Raw genomic sequence first — 26,881 nt, 5'->3', positions numbered from 1 at the left:
TATACGTGTTCTTTTTATTTTTGCCGTACATGTATATAAATAGACGGTTTTTATCCCAATTACGATACCTAAAACAATTATTGTCCGAATGGTTTGAGACAAACAAGAAATAATTGGTTGAAATCTTTCAGAAAATTGTATAGTATTGTAATTTAACTCGAAGAATACAAACATTCGATATCTCTCACATCTATCTTTATCACATTAATCTACCAGATTCGGTAGGATTTTTATTTTTATTGTTTAAGTATTACATTATGAAAATTATTATCATTTTCTTTTATATTTTGAAAATAATGTAAAAGTTTAGGTTCGTAATAAAAAGACCTGAAATTAAAAAAGTAAAAATAACAACGGGTAAATTATTGTACACCGTGGCTCGGCTATCATCACGTGGTGGATGAAGGCAGGGATTTGATACAGCCATGATGGTTCCAGTCAAATCTCTGCGCGGAGGTTGACGAAAATTAAGTGTTTTTTTCACAAGCGATCGAACAGAAGCTGAGTCATTGGGAAAGGGCTCCATTCTTAATTGACACTCGTTCAAAACACTAAAGACAACACGTGACAGATGGGAACTGCCCGTTCGGCATTCTAAAAACTGACGCTTGAACTCAAAAGTGTTTGAGTTGTATTGTGGTGCCCATCTAGAATCTTCGCAAATTGGCCGCACGTGAAATTGGCTGGGAAAGTTCTTGTGATCGTACGTACAGAAATTTGACTTTTAGTGTTTCATAAATGTGTATATTTCAACAAAGCTGCACATAATTTCTGTTAAAGGATCTAATCTCCTTAATTATATTTGAGTTTGTTCATTTATTAATATTTGCAATCGCTTAATTGCGTTTAAACAACCACGTGGAGCTTTTATGATGTGTGCACCATCGTACGGACAAGGAGCATTTTTGCCGGTCTGTTGCGTATTTAAAAACTCCAGCAGAATGAAGCTGTGTATAGTTATCATGCGACGAATGTCTTCCATTCTATTGCAAATGTATTATTCATGAAAGTAAAAAGCACAAACAACACCTATTTTGGCACCATACACGGACGTGTTTTCGCTAAAAATGCAGCAATTCGCTAATTACCACAACGAATTCCAGAACAAAATTGTAACAGGATTGTGCAATTTTTCGGCGTAGCTGTTTAACGTCACTTTTGACCTTACCTGACCTGAGTAAGTGTCCAATAAAATTCAAATACAATATCCCGCGGCTAGACACGAATGAATACACTAAATTTATTCCATTGGCTGATTTGAGTATACCACCAGAACATTGGAAACATGTCCGCGTCTTTGTAACACTGTTTAACTGCATGAAACAATTGTATCTCTAATGAAAAGGCTTAATAGATAGAACAGGAACAGTTTGTGCGTGCACCTTTTATTTTCAGAGGATTGCCAGCGCAAGAGCGTTTGTACTTTAAGGCTATGTTCTCATATTTAGTACTGACCATATTCCTGTTAACATGTAAAAGTATAAAGAGCAGTGGAAGTGTGGCCTCACTTTAATGCATTGCATTTCAAACCGCGAGGTATCAGGGTCAGTTCGCGGCCAGTGTGTGTGAATGTCAGAGTTTATTTACAGGTCATCGCTGCGTCTTCACGACAACCTTATGTGCTGGCCTGAGTTCGCGGCCAGCAAAATAATCGTTATATAATATAGACGCTATCCGTGAATAAGGTGAACTGGAATTTTCTTTAGACTAGAAATATGTTAAATGAAGATATTCAGCGATATACTAGTAATTATGGTATGTCAATAATAGATTCTTAATGTGTTTTCAACAATACCATGATCAATATTATTTTTCATTAATTTAACAAGAATTATTCCGCCATATTGACTAATGTATTTAGCATGAGTGCGATGATTCTCGATACTGTAAATAAACGAATCAAATAGCAATGCCCGACAAACCACTAAAACAGGTTTGTTCGAAGAACGCGCGTATAAATATTAAAAATATGTGCGGATACTTTGCGTGTTGCCGGTTGACTCGTTTGTTTTAATTTCACTTCCATTCTTCTCTTGGTTTTTTGTTTTGTATCTATTGGTTTATGACCAGCAATATGTAATAATGTAAAATAAGCCGCGAAAACTCCGCGTAACACCCCGCACTGCGTGTGATGCAGCTAAGAACTGCACAGAAAAATACATTCGCTATCCTTGATCTCATTCATTGAACTCTACCTTTCACAAACTCCAACCACAATCAACGCCTTATATCTTTTTTTAAAGATATTTCTTGTTAAGGCCACGACTTTTTTTTTTATTGGTTTACAAAAATTATTTTGAAAATGGTCCATCGGGCGGTCGAAAAAAAAAAAAAAAAAAAAACATCATTGGAAAAAAAGTTAATACTAATAACATCAGAACAAAGACAACATATCTTTTATAACCTTAACACAGAGACAAATTATGCAATGAAACACATCTATATCTTCAAATGAAATGAGTCCTAACAGCACCTTATGTAACATCAGGCAATTTTAAACACTCCATTACATGACATGCGTTCTTCTCCCATTAAAACGAAAAACTGCGCTTCATTTCCATAATTGGATGCGCACCATTACGCAATGCGATGCCCGTAAACTACTCATACACAAATTACCCGGTATGTGTTTGCTCTATCTCGACTTATGAGATCGTACATGAAAAAATTATCGAGGTAGATCGATCCATGCGTCGTCGCGGTAATGTTTGTCAAAGTTGTTGTTGTCATGAAAACTCGTTGATTTACAACGCAAAACGTCTTATTTGAACTGACGCGAATTAATTTAATCATATTTGTCAACTTCGCTTTTGCTTTATTTTGATAATTTAATCCAAAGTTTAATGTTAGCAAGTGTTTTTTTTACTGGAATTGTAAACAAGGAGTCAGTTAAAGTCTTCCGAAAATGTGCAGTCTGTGTGAATTGACAGTTTGACGTCATCAAAGGAAAGCCGCTTTCTGTCGGAAGCAATAAAGCGACAAATTTCGCGCCGAAAAAATTGGCTTCCTTTGTCTAGCAATCAACATGCCGAACCAATCGTGTGTTTGTTTCTCAATTGCAATCCTCCAATTTAATAAAAGTACGTGCATAGCTCCGCCTGCGAATCTTTTGCAGAGAACGGAGGCGGAGTTTAACGGTTAATTGAGCTAGTGTTTTACACAAGTTGAGTTCCGATTTGCCGAAATTACTCGGCCCTAAGCATTGAAACGACAAATACATTTATCAATGATTTTCCGAGATATACCGATTTGTTCCGATTTCCAAACTTTCTGTACAGTTCCTATAAACTATGGCGGATGTGTTTACAAAATTCCTAAACACATATATCGTAAATAATGGCAGTGTTTTATTGGATTATTTATACTTATTATCAAATACTATCGGGTTTGTTTAATATAATTAACATGTTAAACAATATAGTTGCGTCACAGACACGGAAATAAATTTTGATGGGGTCGACATTTGACTGACGCTGATTTTCTTATTGTCTGTAATTTTTACCCGAAATAAATTTTGAGAAGTGCCCATAAAAGGACTGGTACATAATGTGTCACATTTAAAAATATCCCGATCTCTGCAATATATGTGAACCAATCGTTGATTGTACTTACTTGATTTTATTCGCAACCGTACTCAAACCGGATCGTTTTTTTTTTTTCTCATTTCGCTCATTTTGCAGTGCGGTCGGGAATAAAATATTTAAAAAAAAGACGAATTTCCGATTTTATTTTTTTTCCCATTTTCCAAAAATTAGGGTCGGCGGTTTTGTAAACCAAGAAATATAAAAGTCGTGGCCTAAAGTGTAAATCCGTTTGCAATAGTTAACAAATGTGATACCTGGTCGACCAATGGTAAGCGGCGCCAACTAAAATTTGAAGGTTAATCATGCTATCGTATAGAACATACAGTAATATAAATGTTATTTAGTGTACTGAGCCATAACAATTTGAAATTGTCATGAATTGTATGAACATTCACAGACCAATAACTATGACCAGCATTTTAGCAGTTTTATTCCCACGTTTGTACAAAAATTCTGTTTAGGTTTTCGAGACAGATGAAATGTACGAAAATGTATGCGTGAAAAGTTTTTGTACGCAAAACATGCCGCTATGTTTCTTTAAATAATACATATTAATAGTTTTACGGCTGTTAAATATTAATATGGAGCGGATCTTTATATAATTCTTGTTTAACAACCGAATATGGTTCTAGAATTACTTGATCACTATTATAATTCAGATTGGAGACTACAGATGGAAGCTTGTCCAAAGGCAGCTTTTGATCACCTAAAAAGTGACAGGAAAAATAACAGTGGACTTTGATACATGTCATGTTCTTTCTGGTATATCACACGACATATCTTTTTATTTCCAAGGGCGTAGCTGGGCTGATTTTCAGTGTACTCAAACGGTATGCTAGGGGGTCCGGAGGCATGCTCCCCCTGATTTTTTTTATCTCACTAAAGCCGTACGTGCATTCTAGAGAAGTTCCAGACAATATTATAGTGCAAAATATGGCGTGATAAACTCGGATATGATACCATTACGCAAAAATAGAACATCGGCGGCCCTTGAAATTGCTTCCTATGCACAAAGGATAGGGTTTAACACATAACAAATGCACCTTTCAAATGTCAATGGTTTACTTTAAACCAATCAAATAGTGATTGCTATACATCTACAAGCAGTATAACAAAAACATCATTTCTAACCGCAACCTCTGAATATTTACTGATTGCAATGTTCGTCTTTAAATAACAGCGCAAGCCTCCTATTTTGATTATTAGCAAAAATGTCAACAATCTTATCAGGATCAAGCTCCTTCTCCCTATACAAGTTCAGAATGCCCAAACCAGATAACCTCCCTTTCCCCATAGTGCTCCTCAAATAGGTCTTCACCGGTCGCATTACGGAAAAAGATCTTTCCGCGGTTGCAGTGGAAACCGGCATGACCGTTAGTATTGACAAGCACGTTCTTACGGATGGGTAGAGGTCGCTGCTTGCCAGTTTCAGGGCTCCTTGAAGTGTGCTAGGGGCCTTTGGGCGGTGCTCAGCGAGGCCTGCGTCTGTCCACCACTGACGCCATCTTGAACATTCCCGGAAAAAAACATTTTCGTCGACAGGTAAGCTTGCCCTAAAAGCTTGGTATATGCCAGAAACGACGTTACTTGAAAGTCCATCTTTCTGAATCTTCAAAAAAGAAAACATACTTCAGGTAAATACATGAAACGGACACAAATTAATTGAATGAAATATAAGACGAATGTGTTCAAATATGTCAAAATTATACTAGTTTTGTATTTTTGTTGTTTGTACGTTGATAAAAAGATCATAGAATAAATCTTGTTTTTTTTTAAAATAAATTATCTCTTTTATTACGTACGGCCGAAGGAATGAGTTTTTGGGCAGAGAAGCGTGGGTTGGCTTGCAATAGCCGTGCATCTAGTTCTGTCAGCAGATGGTCCACGAAAGGAAGATACATGTTTCTCTTCCAAAACGAACTAACATTATCTGCCGGAACATTTGGACGATTCTGCTGCCTTCCAAAGTGTCAGGTGCAGACGGCTGAATGTCGACCTCTCGTGCTATACCGACTGACTTGTCGTACAAACTATCCCACACAATGTCATCGGCTCTTTCCGCCTATTTAAAGAAACATTACATAATAATTATATAGATGAGATTAAAGTGATTAGCCACTCGGCCACCGAGGCGCCGGTCGCAAATTGGACTATGCAACAAACTTTAAATGTGTGTTGGTTTCACCGTGATGTAACAATATAGTGAAAATTAAAACAGATCATTACGTATTTCAATAAACGCGGTCGTAAAAATGTCATGTTTCTTGATTAATGATTCTAAACATAAAAAAATCTTTTAAAAACAAAATCGTATTCGTGTTAAAACTTTAGTCAAGATTTATATACATTTATAAATTATTACCATACCTGAAGTAAAGCATAGACTACACGTGTGTCAGTCACAGCCTTAACAAGATCGCACTCTTCCGCCTGAAGAACGTTTGAAAGCGGCACCAGTCCTGTAGAACATGCTCTACTGCCACGAGAGTCACAATAAAATCGAATGTCAGTACAGCCATTTTGTACACGCCCGCCTTCGTGTCTCCATGCTCCGCTGAAAGCTGATCTAACGCCGTGACCACTGTACTAGAATAGGTTGAAAATAATTTTAATTGCATTATTATGACCGTTAATTGTATGGTATCATTATTTGCTATAAACATACAAATACAAATCTTAAGAATGCATTACAATATTTAAGATTTTCCTTCATGTGTTGCATATACGAAATTTTATATTAGAATAAGAACAAGTCGGTGTTTGACGAATGGACACTGCAAGAACCACAGTTTCTGAAAACCAACCTGTAAGAGGCCAGGAACGTGTGGAGAGCATCGGCCCTTGCTGACCAGCGGGTCGCGCACAAAGAACGCAGCTTAGTCCGCTCTGCCATGGCCTCCCTGCTAATATTGTCGTCGGCCAAAGTCTCCTGGAACAACAGAAGTCGTTTGGCGGAGTAGCTGAAGGCAAAGGCTACCTGCTGGACAGTATCCATCATGTTCTTAGAATACCTTTCTTTCGAAGCGTGTATTATGGCTAGGTTCAGACAGTGAGCCTTGCAATGAGTATACACTGTCTCTGGTATCAATTGTCGGATTCTTGCCTGCACTCCGCGATGGATCCCAGACATATTACTGGCCCCGTAGTATCCCTGTCCACGCATGTTCTCAGTGCGTACACCTGTTAAAATAAAAAAGCATAAATAATAACAACATTCCAGCCAAAGACGGTCAAATTACCTTACCCTTACTAATCTTAAGAGACGCTATGCCCAAGAATACTAATCATCATTAATTTATTTGTATAAACATGTATTCAGTTTTTGGAAACAACATAAAAGGGACATATGTCTTTGTCTCATTTTTACTGTTTTTGTTATGATACGCGCCAAGCGAAAAGTACACTCGGACATTTTGATCAATGTCCAGAAAGTGAAGATCAAGGCCGTCTAGCGCGTCCATAATGTTGATAAATATTTGAAAACTGATCTAAAAAATAAAATATGCCTTCTTCGACTTATTGGCGAACAATGTGGGTCCTGATCAGACTGTGTGGATGCAAAGGCTGATCTAGGCCACACTGGTCGCAAAATCACGAAAATGTCCGAGTGCCCTCTTTCCCATGACATGACTGAGTTATTTAACACAAATGTATATGCACTTATATGACACTATTTTGAATCTTTATTTATTAGTATTAAATAGAATTTAGCTAATTTACCTAGTTTAGTGAGGATATCAATGAATGCGTTTGCCAGAACCTCGCCTGTTGTACTAGTCGTGCTCGAAAACCCCAAAAATTCCTCCCGAACGGTCGACGTCGTCTTGTCAACGAAGCGAACACACAGCGACATCTGTTCCATGGTCGCGGCGTCTGTAGCTTCGTCAGCCATAAATCCAAACACACCTGCATCATTGCACTCAGCAACCAGGTCATCAGTTATGATTTTACCGCAGATGGATATCAACTCGTTCTGAATCTGTGGGGAAGTATACTTTGTTCTAGGATTGCATGTGTTTAAGTGTTCAAATAGAACCTGGTTGTACTTTGCCTGGTAGTGTAAGAGCACCCTAAAATTGCCAAAATCATCCTCGTGGCCACGCAAGGCAATATTTTGTTTCCCACAGAGAATAATTGTCTCTACAATGCCACTAAGGATTTTTCTATTCTTTTCAACCATGGCGTTGTACTGTGATACTAAAGTACGCTCTATATCTTTTTGTTTCCCTTTTGCAACTGCAGTGAAATTTTCAGCTGCGATTAATTGGTCATTATGAGACTTGCTTTTCGTGTGCCGGTCTACAATTTTACTCATGTTGCACCAATCTGTCAGGGGCAAATTGTTCAACACTTGGCTTCGACCATCTTTGCTTGCAAAGACGTAACATGGTGCACAGAATATACCATCTGAAGATAGAAAATATCGCATCTAGGTGTTCTTTTGAAACCAGGCTGGTTGCGCTTTTCTTAAGGTGCCGCCGCTTATCCTGTAACAAATTCAACAATGGTTATGGTAAATAAAAACGACAAAAAAATACATGGCGGTGGTAGGATTCGAACTCGCATCTCTTGATTTCTAGTTTTCCACTTTTACCACTTAGCCATAGAGGCATTTGAGATTCACGAAAAATTAAATCTATATAGATCTATATCAAATGCTTGATATAATTTCGCAAAAACATCTTTTCAATATTTGTTCTTCTTTTAATTCAACATTGTAATAAAAATTATAATAGATCTGCAATTACTTTTATGCTACAGTAAATAAACATTTCATGGACGGGTAGATCTTGTGATAACATTGTGGTTTAAGGCGTAAGTTTAGCGACAATTCATTGTTGCATTTACTTTTCAGTTATTTAAAATAGAAATCTACCTTGCAGGAAATATGAAATGAAGCACGTCGGTCCATTCGTTTGTCATTGATTCGGAAATCAGCGGCAAAAACATCACAATACGGCGGGCTATGTTTATCCGCCATTTTAAACACTGCCGCGTGAAAAACTTTTGGATACAAGGGGCGTAATTAAGATAGGTCTACCAGCATCTTAAATAATGACCAATAACTTGTCTTAACACAGTTTGTGCCCCGTTGATCGCATACGATTACAGTAGGTTAGTGTTAGGTTTTTTTCAAGTGAATGGAGCAAATCGCAAATAATGAATTAATACCCGATCTTTAAAACATGTGACTTTTGTCAAATATTACTGACTTTATTGAATGCCTTAGACCTTACCCCCCTTAGGTTTATGTTTTTATTGCATTTTTCGACCACTTTATTTTTCCATTTATGCCAACGAATTGTACTCAAATGAGTACTTGAGTACGCCTGTCTACGCCGCTGATTTAGCTTAGAAAAGTATGTGTCCTTATGTGCAGAATATTGACTTTAAGTGTTACATTAAATAAGGATTTTATTGAGTACATACGACCTTATATGCCGACATTGCTTTGGATTGCATAGTTAAAATAAAAATAATATTTAGGTGCTGAAAATCCAGTTTTGTGACATGTTCACGTTTCATGAAGTTATTTCCAATATTAAATTTCTTGTTAAACTTTGCATGTAACTTACCATTTTACTATAACTTATATTTACCATTCCCTGTGCCGTCATATTCATTATATCAAGTGATTAAAAAACACGTTCAAAGCTTAGATAGTCGATGGCGATGATTTTCGAAAGCTCTTGTTTTTTGGTGCACTGTAACCTCTGTTATTGCTCCAAAAAATGACGTGTGTTTCATTGGTCAACCATTCAAATGCTGATTATTGATTGGTTAATGTTGTGCCGTGTAGTTTGAAACTGCACAAATGTCATAACAGAACATTTACAGTGGACGGCTTTTAATTTTAAAAATATACTGGTAAATACATTTTTAATCTATTCATTTTTTATGTGTTTGTCAAAGCTCACACATTTTGCACACGTATTAATAATGTTTATTTACTATATTCGTCTACTTGTTGCTATTGTCGCACAAATTCGCGACCGTTTATGTCCGTTTTCGACCCAAGCTTTTTCGGCCTAGGATAATTCAGGCTGAATCGGCATCAATTTCAGGCTAATTCGGCTAAAGGACCAAGCATTTCTGCTCCATTTTAAATTTGAGAAGATCTTGGTATATATTTTGTTCGAAAGTCTGTATAGACACGATCTTGATTCGAAATGATTCTGAATCGCGTAGTCCAAATCAGTCGACAGAATTTTCCTCCCCTAGGACTTCACCTCAATCACAGCCCTGCTTTTCTCAAAGGCCATTCTAGCAGAATCGATATATGTAATAAAAGATGTGTCGTTTACAAACCAAGAAAGAATTTGACACTAACCAAACTCGACTGTTTTTTGCACACTTTTTTTCTTGCCATTTTCTAGTGGAGCACACATGCCAGACGTCCCGATCTCGGCGGGACAGTCCCGCTTTTGGACCCTTTGTCCCGGCGTCCAGATATGAGATGATTTGTCCCGACATTCGTAAAAAACGATGTAAGGTCTATAGGTTCCCAATAAAATTTGCTATTCAAGCTCTGTTTCGCTAACACTTACCACCGCTAATCCCTTTATTGCCCCCAATTAACAATCCCATTCTACTTCTCGTGTGTACCAGTGTTGTTTATGACACCTTATCAGCGATTTATCGGCTAATTATTGATTTTATCAGGCATTCACACCATGGTGGTCTTCAAGATAGTGGTCGCTTATTGCTATCGATAGTTGTATTATAATGAAATAAATGTTGAAAATGTGTTTGTTTTTGTCTTTGTTTGAAATGGTTTACAAAACAATTGTTTTGTAAAATTAACTCTACGTCATTAATGAGTCTTTTACATTCAATGTTTAGTTCCAAAATAGCGGGATAATCCGAATGTGCAATATACCAAAATCGCAACAAACACAGTGATTTTTTTTGCCAGATATTACAGCCGATATTCGGCTGCTTCCCAATTGCAAAAAATGACGTTTTTTCCCAAAAATTTGATTAAAATTTCCCAAAAAAAGACAAAATTTTCCCAATAAAGCCAATAAGATTACAATGTAATTTAGCAATAATTTCGAACGAGTGCCGATCGAGTTGCCGAGTCGTCGCCGAACAACAACTGACTTACGTATTTTTCGCGAATTTAGCCGAATACGATTTTACGTTGCTATCCACATCTCTCTCTATATTGCGGAGGATACCGACGATAGTCGATGTATCCCGATTGTAAACGCCTGTTTTTACACACGCCCATGATTGCGGCAAGCAGACGAGAAATTTGCGATGCACGGCGAAAATGATAAATAACATTCAAATTAACAACGGATATCATATGGTTATTACGGAATAATTTAATGCGTGTGTCAATTAACGCAAAATATAACGTTTGAGATAAAAACAACGAATATTTATTACAAATCTTCACAGTGAATGTGCATCACGAAATTAGTGTTGGGAAATTGGAGTTAGTCTACCGTTACTCACAAAGTTAATGCATTTAAGATGAGTATCGTTCGGAAATGGAAAGAGACAAACATGATATGTTTTATATGGTAGTGGATCTGTGTAAAATCAGATTCATATGCATATTCTGCTTTATTATGTTTGTCACGCTTTACAGTTTACCGAAATAGCAATTAGCATTGAAGTGCAAGATGTTGAAAGGTAAAGAAATGACATAAATTATTTTAACTCTTTATAATACATCATTAACATAGCAAGACCACTAAAGCGCTTTTTTTTATAAATATTTGTTAATGTTTTCACCATATGATATTTAATTTAAAAGAATACTGAATTAAATTCTTACTGTTGAAGAGGTTATGATTAAATGGTATATTTAAGAATCTATATAGATTATTGCAAGTTCAATATGAATTTGGAAGGATATTAACTTAACATTGTCTTTATTGTAAGAACACATTAAATTAGTACTTATAATATAAAAATGCTGTCAAACATACTTTAATAGTTTTAATTCTGTTCTTATAATCATATTTATAATGTTTCCCAATTTCATGGTTTATCGCGCTATTTTTCCCAATTTCATGGTTTATCGCGCTAATTTACCCAATCCAAAAGGCACAGGCTGTAAGAAAAAAAATCAAAAAAAATCACTGAAACAGTCCAAAAAGTGATACCCATCCTGTCTAGTGTAATACTAATTGGGTGTAATTGTAATAAAAACAACGAGGTGCTATGCATGACAGTTTGACCCTACTCCAATTAAGCTAAAAACAACGAGGTGCTATGCATGACAGTTTGACCCTGCTCCAATTAAGCCGCGACAATTGACAAGTAACAAACTGCGCATGGATACATGCTTAAAAAAACATCGCAACAAACAGTAAAAGTGGTCTTGTGTTATTGTAATAGTTTACTGTAACCCGTACGTTCAGTGTACTGGATAGCCTCCCCTGCGTTAATGTTTGCCATTGAAAGTAATATAATGAGTATTGTTGTCGTAATGTTCCAGATTTTGTACTCTAAAAAGATGGATATTATCTTCGTTGTTTGCTTTGTCTTATTTAATAAAACTGTTATTGTTATGTTTTAGATTTCATGCTTCATATCAGATGTTTTATGTCTTGAATAAAAGTATCAAGAGTTTTTGTTAGTACTATACTGACTACAGTAAAGGTGGAATGATACATGTAGATCGTTTTAGGTGTCCTGCTTTTTGGTCAAATGTCCCGACAATTTTTTATGGAATGTCCCGCTTTGGACCTAAAAAATTCTGGCATGTATGGTGGAGTGTAACCTTTTTTCCATGCAATTTGTATGCCCCCTTTGAAGAAAAGGGGGTATATTGTTTTGCACAGGTCAGTCCATCGGTCTGTGTGTCCACTTAATGGTTTCCAGACTCAAGAACATTTAGGTCTGGGATCAGGAAAGTTCATAGGTACATTGATCATGATTGGCAGATGACCCCTATTGAATTCAGTTACGAGGTCAAGATCACAGTGACTCGCAACATTAAATTGGGGTCGCAACATTAAATTGGGGTCACAGTGACTCCAAACAATAAAATGGTTTACAGATGATTACTCAAGAATGCTTAAGCCTGGGATCAGGAAAGTTCATGGGGACATTGGTTATGACCGACAGATGACCCCTATTGATTTTCAGGACTCTAGGTCAAAGGTCAAGGTCACAGTGACTTAAAACAGTCAAATAGTTTCTGGATGATAACTCACTAATGCTTAGGACTAGGATCAGAAAAGTTCATATGACAATGGTTCTGGCCGGCAGATGACCCCTTTTGATTTTCAGGTCACCTGGTCAAAGGTCAAGGTCACAGTGAAGCAGTATATTGTTTCCGGATTATAAATCAAGAATGCTTAGCCCTGCTATCAGGAAAGTTCTTTAAAACGTCATGACACAAATTTCCCAATGTCATGATTGTGTTTGCACATTTTTCCCGATTGGGCAAATAAATTGCGGCTAGTAGCCTAAGTATAACAGGATTAATAATTCCAATGAACACCATATTTATACTTTTATATCATTGTGAAATAATCGCCCCCAAAACAACCAAGACAAAACAAAAAATCTTGAACATATGAAACAGGGCCCTCGTGTGTCACTTTTTACCGCCAAATATCGGCGGCGTCCCCCATGAAAAAAGTATACTTTTCCCCCTTTTTCAGCTCAAAATTCCCCCTCAAAATTAAAATTTTACTTTTATACCTATGTTGCCAGCTTGTATTGTGCTACTAACCTTCGATTAAATGCATATTTATGTAAATCACATTAAAATATAGCAATTTTAGGTGTTTAATGGTTGGTGAAAAGATCTTCTAAATTTCCCCTTTTCGCCCAAAACGACGCGAAATTCCCCCTCATGAGGGATGTGGTGGTTTCCCCTGGTGGCAAGAGAGGGCCCGTGAAAAAAATATTCATTATCATGTGTACCTTAAATCAAAAGCAATATTTAACAACCAGACTGACAATTGATTAAATTAAGAAACAGCACAATTATTTAAATTGGTAACAGTTTGTAAAAGGAATATGCTGTTTAATTAATATCTTTAATTGATTATTAACCAAAGCAATATTTAAGAAACGAACCAACAAAAAATTGCAATATATAAACAAAGTACTCATATTTTGCAATTCAATTTCAATTTGTAAATCGATAATGGTGTTTTGATATTTTTCCTTATATTTGATATTTTATGCACACCTAAGAATTTGTATCAGAAAGATAATGCTGTTAGGTTTCAGGTTTTACATTGTATTTGCCAGATGACTGACAGAAAGAGGTGAAAGATGTCAGGCGTTAGCATTGTTAGTGAAGGTGGTTTGGATGATGATGGTGTCGCTTTTGAGTTTTCAATGTTAGATCAAGGTGTCTCATACCCAGCAGACATGGCGGGCTTGCCAACCTCCACACCAAATCTTGCAAAACTGAAACGACGCAGTAGAAAGTCCTGGTTTGACACTCCAAATCAAATCAAATACGAAATAGCAGTTGAAAGTCCACATGCAACGAAACCAGTGAGACGCAAGAGTGAAAATATGGAGGTCTTGACATTAACACACTTCACAGCACCTCCAAGGCTGGGCTTTGGAACAATGAAATTGGGACAAGAAAAAATGTGCATCCTCATGCTTAGAAATCCACATGACTATGAGCAGCATGTTAGAGTTGAGAAAGTCCCCGAGAAGAAACATTTTACTGTAAATTGTCGAGAAATGGTCGTTGGACCGGAGGAATCTTTTCCACTGGAAATTACATGGTCCCCGAAGGAAGCAGGTGGTGTGCGAGAAATGGTTCTTCTTCATATTGACAGCAGCTATAGATTGCAGGCATATGTGTTTGGTACAGTCACTGAACCACCCAAGAAGAAGAAGACAGTATGTCATTTACTTACTTAAATAATTCAAAATATTAATTGCAAGCCATACTGGTACTTGCACAGGTATACAATTATTCACTTAATAGATTTAAATAAAAAATTATGAATGTAACTTATGCCTTTTTTAACCAGGTTTTCCGAAGGAAAAAACTGGTTATTAGATTGGCGAATGCGGGCTGGCTGGCGGGCGGGCGGAACAAGCTTGTCCGGGCCATAACTATGTCGTTCATTGTCAGATTTTAAAATCATTTGGCACATTTGTTCACCATCATTGGACGGTTTGTCGTGCGAAATAATTACGTCGATATCTCCAAGGTCAAGGTCACACTTTGAGTTCAAAGGTCAAAAATGGCCATAAATGAGCTTGTCCTGGCCATAACTATGTCATTCATTGTGAGATTTTAAAATCATTTGGCACATTTGTTCACCATCATGGGACGGTGTGTCGCACGAAAGAATCACGTCAATATCTCCAATGTCAAGGTCGCCACGACTAAAAATAGATTTTTTTAAAAACAAACTTACAAAGGGGGTTAATTTTGTTTGTTCATTTCAAAAGTTCAGTTTGAGTTTTCTCCCTTTATCAGATTTTTTTTTCACAATGAAAACCTGGTTTTGTGACAATTTTGTCCCTTGTCTTACCTTTTTGTGATAAATGGGAATTTGGTAAATTTGGGAACTTCGCCAGCAAGTTGGGGATAATTGGCCATATTTTGCTTTTAGATAGAGATTAGTGCTTTCCACAGGCTATTTAACGGTCCCTCGTTGGGGTCGTTGAATTTCTAAATCAGAGTCTGCAGGGTATTTAAAATTTACCGATTAGTGTATTTTTTCAGTAACTGTAACTAGTAATTCTTAAGATCAAAACTGTTATTCGACTTCGCCGAATATTTGAGAGCAGATTAATTATCTTCTGTCAATTACATGTACCCAAGTTAAGCCTTTAAAGGGGGAACGTCATTGTATGGGACAATCTATATTTTCCAATTAGAGCGCAAGCTTTAAATGAGCGACAGCACTTGTATGCATGCAACAAATGCAGTAAATTATGCAGACGACGAATGGTGTAATTTCCATAAGTGTGTGGTTTTGTGACAGTTTGTTGTCTTTATCACCTACAGGTACCACTCATGAAAAGTGTGGTCACCGTGTTACGGTGTATTTATTGTATTTAAACACGACCAAGTCAGGCGATATACTTGTTGGAAAACCCCTGTCTTGATTGAATGTTATTTCATCAAATATTTAAATAGTCTAATATGCCAAAATGCATTTGTTACTTAAAAAAAAAGGCGAATATTTGTGTTGATGCAAGTCTTGAGCTCTTTTATACTCAATACTTACAAGAATTTTCTTTAAAAAGTACAAAGTACTACTTTATACCCCCCCTCCCCCTATGGCCCGGATGCATCTAAAAATCCTGTGGAAAGCACTGGTGTCATATATTCTAACCTGTAAGAAGTGTATTAGAAGGCCTATACATTATAAAATGTCTTTACTTAAAAAAAGATTCTACCTCTATTGTCATAGTTTGATATGGTCAGGGTTTTTTTTGGCCCGATTTTATAGCCGAAATTCGGCTATGTTCCCAATCCCAAAAAGTATACTTTTTTCCCAAAATGTAGGAAAAAAATCCCAATTTAAAAAAAAAAAAAAAAAAAAAAAAATTTTTTTTTTTTTTTTTAGAAAGAAGTGTCTTATGGGTATTTTATCTCAATTTTAATTCAATTACATCTAACAAAGTATTTTATGATTTTGCTCTTTTAATTCTAATGATTAGAAAGTGTTATATCAAATTTAGTATTTCCCTAATTAGTGGACTTTTCAGGTGGAAAAAAAAGGCTAATGAATAATTTTCCCAATTTCATGAAAATGCCGATAAAATTCCCAATTCCAAAGCCATGGGCTATCTTCCCAAAAAGTGGAAAAAAAAACCTGATGGTTATATTTATTATCTAACCTATTTTTTTCTTCCAGAAACGTGTTGGTTTACTTGCATCTAAGGTTGCCAAGCCATTCTCTGTAATTCACACAGCAAGCTTGGCAAATATTGATAAGCAGTACAGTCCAGAGAAGCAGACAACAAAACCAGCATACCGCCCAGGGAAAATGGCAACAAAAGCACCAACTGCAAGGAATCATGCAGTCAACAGCAAAACAATGAAAGTCAAAGGCGTTTCTTGTGAGCCCATAATACAAAATGTAATTGTACAGAAAGAGATTGAAAAGATGGTGAAAAGACAGTCAACAGAAAAGTTGACTAATTCCTTTGTTTCAAAAGAAGCTGCAATTCCTCGCAAGAAGATGAGAAGATCGAACACTTATTCAAATGTTTCTGGTATTGGTCTTGTTGTGCCCATCATACACAATGAGGAGGTTACTGGTCACAGGGACACAAGTCTTCTGAAAGTTGGCGAATGTGATATTAGTGGCCTGAATGTTTTGGAAACATCTGATAATAATGTCAATGTACTTCCAAGTTTTATGAAAGTGAAGCAGGAAGTGGATTCAGAACCAAGTTTTATGAAGAATTTTAAGTCTAGAGATGGGCCAAAATCAAATGTTATACAAAACAGTCAGCCTAGCTTTCTTGATGATGATGGATGTTCAAATAATCTGGAACCCAGTTTTCTGATGCCTTGTCCTAAAACACTGAAACATGTAAAATTGGAAGACAGTTTTCAGGATAGCTTAGATATCAAAGAAGATCAGGAGAATGTAAAACCAGAAGAACCAAGCTTCCTCCAGTCAAAAGACAAACTTAAATCATTGAGAAGAAGTGGAAGGCTGGATAAGCATTCAGAATTGAATGTTCTTCGTAGCATCAAGAAAAATCAAAGGGAAGGAGGAACAAATAAAAAACGTCGCTCATCAGATGGGAATTCTGTTCTCAAGCAGTTAAAGAACTTGAAGACTTTCATTCATGAAAAAAGTTTGGAAATTGAAGAAAATTGTGCTAACCTTAGTTTAGAAAGATCAGAAACATTTGCTACACAGACAAAGTCACCAAGATTCTCAATGGTTGCTACTGGTGACATTCGTAGAGGAACATTTGTAACAGATCCAGCAAAGATAAAGTTATTAGAAGATCAAAAACCATCGCAAGCTAGTCCCAGAAGAACCACATTCACAGTTCTGAAAACAGTTGAACAAAATGTGAAAAGAACAGCAAGTACAATTCACACTGGAACATTAAATGAAGAAGAAGACGAAGTTATTTCCAACATAGGTGCTATTGAACGAGCTTTAAAAGCTAACAAGAATAATATTGTTCATGACGAACAAAACAAGGAGCCTAAACTTGAGAGAATGTATTCTGCAGATAGCTTAGACAATAATTCTCTAGAAGAGAAGTTTGGTTCCGCACAAAACAAAGAGCCTAAACTTGAGAGAATGTATTCTGCAGATAGCTTAGACAATAATTCTCTAGAAGAGAAGTTTGGTTCCGCAACAGAAATTGTGACAGAGCCAACGGAGAACTATTCACGTCGTGCCACACTTACTGTGACAAAGTCACATCCATCAGAAGCATTGATTCAGCATCATGCACAGAAATCTGGTGCAGTGACATCTCTTTTCAGGACAGCAAAGAAAAATCCAATTGAATGCATTCAAGAAGAAGATGCAAGCCAGAGTCAACATTCTGCACAAAATAGCACATTTGAAGTATCGGCAGAGGAAAGTGTGTTGCTGAAAGATGCTGATTTCCAGCCAACTCCAGTTCACCTGCCTACCAGTCCACTGCTGAACCTTTCAAGAAGGTCAACACATGTTGTTCTTAAGCCCCAAGTGGTTAATATTACTGGGAACAGTGGCATACAGGTTATAAAGGATGCTAAAAATGTTAATTCAGACCATTCAATTATAAATGCAAGGATGCAGTCAGAATCAGCTAAAACTTGCACTGAAATAATACCATATATAGTCCCAGAGATCACGGAAGACATTGATGTATTTTCTCCTCCAAGTGCCAATACTAGACGAAGAACACTTTCTGCTAGAAGGTCTTTGGGTAAGAAAATTGAACATGATGTCAGTCAAGATTCCATTGCATGTGAAAATGCCAGCAACGTTAATAAACCTTATTGTCCTGAAGGTGATGTGCTGAGTCTGTTTTTTATTCCTGTGGACAAAGACAATGTTGATGAGCAAGTGAAGAAAAGAGTCCATAAAGCTGAACCCAAGCAATTTCTGAAAAAACGTAGCAACCCCTGTACACAGGAGGTAGACCAGAGGACAAAACGAGTTTGTAATGATAAAACGACTGTAGCAGACACCAAGAGCAACATGGCAACTACAGTCATACAAAGAAAACCTGGTATGTGAAACTTTCTTTAATTTACTAAAACAAAACTAGCACTTTGAATCATGTGTTAAGTTTGAAATGATCATACATATTTTTTCAATCTGTCTTAATTTGATGATATTGTTAATCACAGGCTCCACATCCAGTCAGGATGCTCGCCAGCCAGTGAAGCCAAAAACCAGTATAATGAAGGGGCTTGCTCAGTCCAAACTGATACTCACCAAGAAGTCAAAATCAGGTACAGAAATGACTCAAGGATGAACTATTAAAGTGATATTATGGGCATCTAACAGTATATATAGGTGTCTTTTGCAACCGTTGTTTATTTTTGGTGTTTTCACTTCATATACACTTATATTTGTTAATGCAGCATCAACATACTAAAACAATATCCTGAAAAGAGAAAAATAATCCATTTGAACATCAACCGTACTTTCGTTTTGACAACTGACAACAGAAATGATTCGATGTACGATGCGAGTCTTAAAGTAGTTTTCATGCAGATTCGTTCATACGACACAAAGACACAATTTTGTTTTACGGATCATTTCGGCTTAGAGGACTGGGTGAGTCATGTAAAATATTGAAAATAATATATATTTTTTATAAACAACTGGTAGCAAGATGAGTTGTAGATAATTGGTCAGTTACCACATTTTAACTAATTCTTTTGACCTGTTAATTCTTTTCAGCTCAATTCAACAGTGAAAAATGTCCATAATATAACTTAAACAATTGAATGATTTCAATAAAGTTTCTTTGAAGATATAGATCGTGCTTAATAGTCTGTGCAGGTTCTTGTAATGGTGTACATGTAATTATAGGGGACTATATGTGTACACCACCGTCTATTGGTGTGTTTGTCTAAATCTGGATCCTTCAATGACACAAAAGTACTTACCTAGGTGGATGAAACTCAATATGTAGAAAGAGGGCCATATGTGAATATGAACGTTTTTGCCTTTTTTAGTCTCTTAAAAAAGTTTGGTGAAATGGGTTACGGAAATAAGTAAAAACTAAAAACTTGATCCTGGCATAACTCAAAAGCTATGTTAATAAAAATCTGTATGTGGATAGAAGGCCGTAAGGGGAATATTCATGTTACAGTATTTCAGTTTACTCATTCAGATTCTGTTTAAAAATCTGGATCCTGCGATAAATCAAACAGTACTTTATCAACAGTATTAAACTAGGTTGATAGAACTTGTGATGTTGATAGATAGCCACCTAGGTGCTATGCATTTTATTTTAAGTTTTTATTAGGGCTGCAAAGAATCCAAAAAATTTGTTCGGATCCGAATCCAAATAAGGTTTCTTCGGATTTTTTCGGATCCGGATCCCTCACATATGACTAACAGAAAATAAGAAATTCTGTCCAAATTAAAGAAATCAATGTTTTAGACGTATAATTTGACTAAAAAACATTTAAGATTTATTCACAAAAGCAAAATTCTCATTTAACATTGTAGCAATGTCAGAATAAAACGAAACCTCAACACTTATTCACTTAATAGTTTGCTCGTTAACATACACTTTTCACTGTTCATGCAGTTTGATGTTTGTTTTCACAAAAAATAACATATCAACATTGTCCGGGTCCAGGCAAGCCCTATGAGCACTGACGAGGTCTCCTGCTGTGGAGTAGATTCTTTCACTGGGAATTGAGGTTCCTTACATCACAAGATAGCATTTTAACTTGAGTATATGACAAAAGATGCTTTATAGACAATACATGATGCAGGCACACAATTTGACAGGTCGCGAAATTATGCAAAATTTACCTGAATAACTTTCCAGCCACACTGGATCCACTACCGTTGTTTTAAATACAACTCAGAAAGACAATAAGGATTGAAAACTTATTATTGCCATTAGGAATTGCATTTGTCATGTGTAAATCCTCCATGATTTTGAATTAGTTTTGCTTTAGGGAATGTCCAATGACACTCTTAGGCAATAAAAGCCGAAGGATCTCCAATGATCTGCTATTTGACCGTCACACATCAATAAATATCGACTATTATACGTATCTTATATCTTTTAAACAGAACCAGTCTGCATAAAAACAATTCTCATGAAAACAGCGCTAGGTTACATACAACTATGAAAATAAATATTCGTAACCGAAATTTCCAGGGGTGGATCTGTACCCACGTATCTCAAGTTGGATCCGATATCATCGGATATTTTGGGTACCCGTTGCAGCCCTAGTTTTTATGCGCCCGGTAGGGTGGCATATAGCAGTTGAACTGTCCATTAGACAGTATGTCAGTTTGTCCGTCCGTCCGTCCGAAAACTTTAATGGTCATTACTTTTTCAATATTTAACATAGCAACTTGATATTTGGCATGCATGTGCATCTCATGGAGCTGCACATTTTGAGTGGTGAAAGGTGAAGGTCAAGGTCATCCTTCAAGGTCAAATGTCTAATATATGGCGTCTGTCCGTCCGTCCGAAAATTTTAACATTGGCCATAACTTTTACACTTTTAAAGATAGCAACTTGATATTTGGCATGCATGTGTATCTCCTGGAGCTGAACATTTTTAGTGGTGAAAGGTGAAGGTCAATGTCATCCTTCAAGGTCAAATGTCCAGTATTCCGTCCGTACGAAAACTTTAACATTGGCCATAACTATTTCACTCTTGAAGATAGCAACTTGATATTTGGCATGCATCTGTATCTTCGGAGCTGTACATTTTAAGTGGTAAAAGGTGAAAATCAAGGCCATTTTTCAAGGTCAAATGTCAAATATTCCGTCAGTCCGAAAACTTTAACATTGGCCATAACTGTTTAAATATTGAAGATAGCAACTTGATATTTAGCATGCATGTGTATCTCACGGAGCTGCACATTTTAAGTGGTGAAAGGTCAAGGTTATCCTTCAAGGTCAAAGGTCAAATTTAGCAATATTGAAGATAGCAACTAGATTTTTTAAATGCATGCGTATCTCATGGAGCTGCACATTTTTGAGTGGTGAAAGGTCAAGGTCATCCTTCAATGTCAAAGGTCAAACTTTGAAATATTGAAGATAGCAACTCCATATTCGGCATGCATGCGAATCTCATGGAGCTGCACATTTTGAGTGGTGAAAGGTCAAGGTAATCCTTCAAGGTCAAAGGTCAAATTAATGGCTTCAAAGCGGCGCATTAGGGGGCAGTGTGTTTCTGACAAACACATCTCTTGTTTATTTCACAAAATTGTGTTTACTAAATGTAACACAAATAATTATATAAAAAAACTGCATCCTGCCATGAGTAACAAGTATTTCAGCTGTGAAACTTTTGGAGACCTTGTTTTTTGACAGCATTAACTTGGTAGGGGACTGCTGTTTTGTTCGAGGTGAGCTATTGTGATCACTCAGCGTCCGGCGTCCGTCCGTCCGTCTGTAAACAATTTGTAAACATCTTCTTCTACTAAACCATTGAGCCAATTTCAACTAAATTTCATGTGGAGCATCCCTAGGTCATGGGACAAAAGAATTGTTAAAAAAAAATTGATCACATAACCAAGATGGCCGCCATGACCATATATGGTAAAAACCTTAAAAAATCTTCTTGTCAGAAACCGCTCATCAGATTTTCAAAAAAATTCACAGGGATGACCTTTGAGGGCTCCCCTGAAAAAGTTGTTCAAAGAAATTTGATTCGTCAAAAAACATGGCCGCAGGAGCTCGTTGAACTTTGCATGTTTATTCGTTTTTGCCTATTTTGTGAAAACTTTCAAAAATCGTCCAAATTTTTTGTCCGATCCTTTCCAAATTTGCACAGTGTCTTAATATCAATGAGGATATGAACCCTACAAAAAATGAGCATTATTGGTCCATGAAGTACAGAATTACCTCCCCTTGAATTGAGAAAATGGTGTTTATGCAATAAAGTCCAAATTTTTCATCCAATTCTTTCCAAACTTGTAAGGATTTAGCATGGTTCAAACAAGGGAAACAACTACGGTTTATGCATGTTCTTTTTATTACAGATTTGCCTCCCTTTAATTCATTCAAAATCTCATTTTACAGCAGAGATTCCAAATCTGACCTGTAAATGAGCCCCATATTTACTGCCGGTGCTATGTTACCTTTTCCCATTTGATCATTCTTAAGTATTGGTCTTGTAATGCTGCTACTGCTACTGCAACTGCTACTACTACTACTACTACTACTACTACTACTACTTCTACTACTACTACTACTACTACTACTTCTACTACTACTACCACTACTTCTTCTACTACTACTACTACTACTACTACTACTACTACTAATACTACTACTACTACTACTACTACTACTACTAGTACTACTACTACTAGTACTACTACCACCACCACCACCACCATCACCACCACCACCACCACCACCACTTCTACTATTACTACTTCTACTACTACTGCCACTACTACTACTACTTTTACCACTACTACTACTACTACTACTACCACTACTACTACTACTACTACTACTACTACTTACTACTACTTCTACTACTACTACTACTACTACTACTACTACTACTACTACTACTACTACTACTACTACTGCTACTACTACTACTACAACTACTATTACTACTACTACTACTACTACTACTACTACTACTACTACTACTACTACTACACCACCACCACCACCACCACCACCATTCACAGTGACAAAAAACGTATTCACACAATGGCTGCTACTACATAGCCCATATAGGGGGGCATGCATGTTTTACAAACAGCCCTTGTTTCTAAGGGATTTTAACCACAACTGTTCATGTTTATCTCCGACACATATTTTTAGGTCACCTGTCATGAAGTGACACGGTGAGCTTATGTGATCGTGTGATGTCCGGCGTCCGTTGTGCGTGCCTGCGTGTGTCCGTGCGTCCGTCCGTCAACAATTTGTTTGTGTAGACAGTAGAGGTCACAGTTTGCATCCAATCTTGATGAAATTTGGTCAAAATGTTTGTCTTGATAAAATCCGGTTTGGGATTGTATTTGGGTCATCTGGGGTCAAAAACAAGGTCACTAGGTCAAATAATAGAACAACCTTCTGTAGACAATAGAGGTCACAGTTTTCATCCAATCTTTATGAAATTTGGTCAGAATGTTTATCTTGATGAAATCTGGGTTGGGATTTTATTTGGGTCATCTGGGGTCAAAAACTAGGTCACTAGGTCAAATAATAGAAAAACCTTGTGTAGACATTAGAGATCACAGTTTTCATCCAACCTTTATGAAATTTGGTCAGAATTCTTGATGAAATCTGGGTGGGATTGTATTTGGGTCATCTGGGGTAAAAATCTAGGTCAAATAAATAGAAAAACCTTGTGTTGACAATAGAGGTCACAATTTTCATCTAATATTTATGAACTGTGGTCAGAATGTTTATCTTGATGAAATCTGGATTGGGATTGTATTTGGGTCATCTAGAGTCAGGAACTAGGTCACTAGGTCAAATCATAGAAAAACATTGTGTACACAATAGAGGTCATAGTTTTCATCTGATCTTAATGAGTCAGGTGAGCGATTCAAGGCCATCATGGCCCTCTTGTTTAGTTAATCAGCCTAGTGTTGAAATGTTAATTTAACAGATCATGCTGTGATTGTATTCCAGTTATTCCAAAGCATCCACTAGCCTTTGCAGCTAAGAACATGTACTATGATGAGAGATGGATAGAGAAGCAGGAGAGGGGTTTTGTCAACTGGCTAAACTTCATACTGACTCCAGCAGATGAAAATAAGGGAAGCGATGTCAAAGTGAAAGGTTGGTAATAGTTATTATTATTATAATTCATTTTTTGTTTCCTGCTAAATGTAACTAACAAACTATTATTTAGAAATTTATATTTTATTAAATGTAAAATTAACTATTATTGTTATGGTTTTCTCTTAATTCTGTGCTTCTATCAAACTATTTTGACAACACGTCTTTTACACAGTTGATGCGGGAAAGCTTGCCATTGATGTTGAAAAAGGACGTGGACAGTTAGCCCCAACAAATGAAATCCTTTCGTTTCGAACCTACGCGGCCCATCGGAAGCTGAACCGTCTGCGGAAGTGTGCGTGCAAACTTTTCCAGAGCGATGCTGTCCGCCATGTGATCCACAAACTTGAGCGCGAGGTGGAGAGTGGAAGGCTTCTGGTTAGGAAGGACAAGATGCTGCATGCAGACCTGGGAGCCAAGCAAAGGGTCCTTGATATGCTACTCTCCTACAATCCTCTGTGGCTTAGAATTGGGCTGGAGGTAAGCTGATTTTTTTTTCAAATCGGTGTAACTGATTCTGATATGAAAATGTGATGAAGAGTTGTGATCAAATTTTAACATTTGTTGATCAATTGATCAATGCAATGTCCAGATAGAAGTGTTTTATATGTTAAATTTAAGAGAAAAACATTTCTATCATACCATGTTGTGTGTGTGTATGTGTGGACAGACTTTGAAAATATTAATTAGATGTGTCCTTTTCCAGAGTTTTTAGTATAATAGTAAAAGGACGCTAGTTGTTTTGAACACCACATTTTTCAGACAATCTATGGAGAAGTGGTCATGCTACAGAGCAACACAGACGTCTACGGCCTATCCCGGTTCGTTATCACCAGGCTGCTGTCTAGCCCTGACATTGCCCAGGCCTATGCACATCCCACAGTGCCACATCTCTACAGAGATGGTACGTGCGGAAAGTCATTGAATGCACACACATTGATGCTACACTAAATAAAACATGATTACATGTTAGATATTATTGCCAAAGATAAATGTTGACACGTCATCTGAGATGATTTTTATACTTTATTGTCCCCTACCGGTTTCACCAGAGGGGACTTATGGTTTTCGCTCTGCGAGTCTGTCTCTCACACTTTTCTGTATCCTGCAATAACTTTAAAAGTTCTTTATATTTTTTCATAAAACTTGAAACATGGATAGATGGCAACATGGGCATTATGCAGATCATTTAATTTTGTTCCTACGTCAAAAATTCTGGTTGCTATAGCAACAAATAGACTAGAAATACTGCTGAAAATGGTAGTTTTCTGGATCCTGCGATAACTTAAAAAGTTCTTCATATTTTTTCATGTAACTTTAAACATGGATAGATGGCAATATGGACATTATGCACGTCATAATACAGGGGTGTCAATTTTCCGGATTATTCCGGAAATCCGGATTTGAGCCGTCCAGGGTTGATTTTGAGGTGAATGTAAATCCGATGAGTTTGTTTAAGGCGGGTGGGGGTAGGGACGTAATTCTTTTAGTGCGCGATCATTTCAGAACGAATATTGTTATAGCATCGTCGGCATTCCGGACATTTGCGCTTGGTACCGATTTTATTTATTGATTTCTGATTGGTAAGCGGCTGGCACTGACATGAGCAGTAACTGGCTAAGTAAAGCACTGCAATATCATATTTTAAAACAATATGTTAATCAAATTATATATTGACTGCGTATTTGCTAGGACTCTGGTTACTGGTTTTCATTTTCTGCAGTCAAACGATATGCATATTTTATTTCATTTGCAAATGATGTATCGCGACATGTTTTCGGACAGTCATTTTCGGATACGCTGGTTTGTCGATTTTAATTTAATTTCGAAGTTCTTAATATCATTTGTTTAGAATGACAAATACACCTGCGGTGTTACGGATGGTTTGGTTTATAATATTTCGCATTGTACTCACCAGAAATTGCACCTAGAAAGACTATTTAAAAAAAAGAACAATAAGCTAGGGCTCGGGGGGTTGGGCCCTCTTGTCCCTTTATCATACGGGACATACGGCTTAATTTTCCGGATTTCAAATTTGGGACAATTGACACCCCTGATAATACCCCCACAAACGAAGTTTAGGGGGATATATAGGAGTGAACTTGTCCGTCTGTCTGTTGGTCGGTTGGTCTGTCTGTCGGTCCGTAATAAGTGTCTGCTCTCTAATTCAAGTAGTTTTCATCCGATCTTCACCAAACTTGATTAGAAGTTGTATCTACATGATGTCTAGGCCAAGTTCGAAAATGGGCCTTTCCGGGTCAAAAACTAGGTCACGGGGTCACTTAGTGCGTTTTAAACATTCAGCATGTTGTCCGCTCTCTAATTCAAGAAGTTTTCATCCGATCTTCACCAAACTTGGTCAGAAGTTTTATCTAGATGATCTGAAGGCCAAGTTCGAACAT

General features: G+C 36.8%; 2 protein-coding genes across 4 annotated transcripts in view; one reads left to right on the top strand and one right to left on the bottom strand.

The window, feature by feature from the left end:
* Nucleotides 1-3,998: 3,998 nt before the first annotated feature.
* On the bottom strand, nucleotides 3,999-7,764 carry LOC127839848 (52 kDa repressor of the inhibitor of the protein kinase-like). Its single transcript, XM_052368238.1, has 5 exons — nucleotides 7,305-7,764; nucleotides 6,389-6,764; nucleotides 5,952-6,165; nucleotides 5,387-5,646; nucleotides 3,999-5,193 (listed from the first exon to the last, which is right to left on the bottom strand). Exons 1-4 carry the CDS (start codon nucleotides 7,762-7,764, stop codon nucleotides 5,455-5,457), a joined length of 1,242 nt encoding a protein of 413 aa, XP_052224198.1. The 3' UTR covers nucleotides 3,999-5,193; nucleotides 5,387-5,454.
* A 1,557-nt stretch (nucleotides 7,765-9,321) lies between these two features.
* The window catches only part of LOC127837699 (abnormal spindle-like microcephaly-associated protein homolog), a 37,685-nt gene continuing 20,125 nt past the window's right edge, over nucleotides 9,322-26,881 (top strand). The window contains exons 1-7 of one of the 3 annotated variants that reach the window (XM_052364973.1): nucleotides 9,322-9,452; nucleotides 13,812-14,423; nucleotides 16,403-18,743; nucleotides 18,865-18,969; nucleotides 24,330-24,479; nucleotides 24,655-24,959; nucleotides 25,242-25,383. In XM_052364973.1, coding sequence (XP_052220933.1) covers nucleotides 13,836-14,423; nucleotides 16,403-18,743; nucleotides 18,865-18,969; nucleotides 24,330-24,479; nucleotides 24,655-24,959; nucleotides 25,242-25,383 — 3,631 coding nt within the window. In that variant the 5' untranslated portion in view covers nucleotides 9,322-9,452; nucleotides 13,812-13,835. Of the gene's footprint in view, nucleotides 9,453-13,783; nucleotides 14,424-16,402; nucleotides 18,744-18,864; nucleotides 18,970-24,329; nucleotides 24,480-24,654; nucleotides 24,960-25,241; nucleotides 25,384-26,881 lie in introns of all 3 variants that reach the window. The other 2 variants (XM_052364974.1, XM_052364975.1) reach the window with 2 other exon arrangements.

Source organism: Dreissena polymorpha, chromosome 7 (assembly GCF_020536995.1).
Source record: "Dreissena polymorpha isolate Duluth1 chromosome 7, UMN_Dpol_1.0, whole genome shotgun sequence".
Lineage (NCBI taxonomy): Eukaryota > Metazoa > Mollusca > Bivalvia > Myida > Dreissenidae > Dreissena > Dreissena polymorpha.
This window is presented reverse-complemented; position numbering and strand designations above follow the sequence as displayed.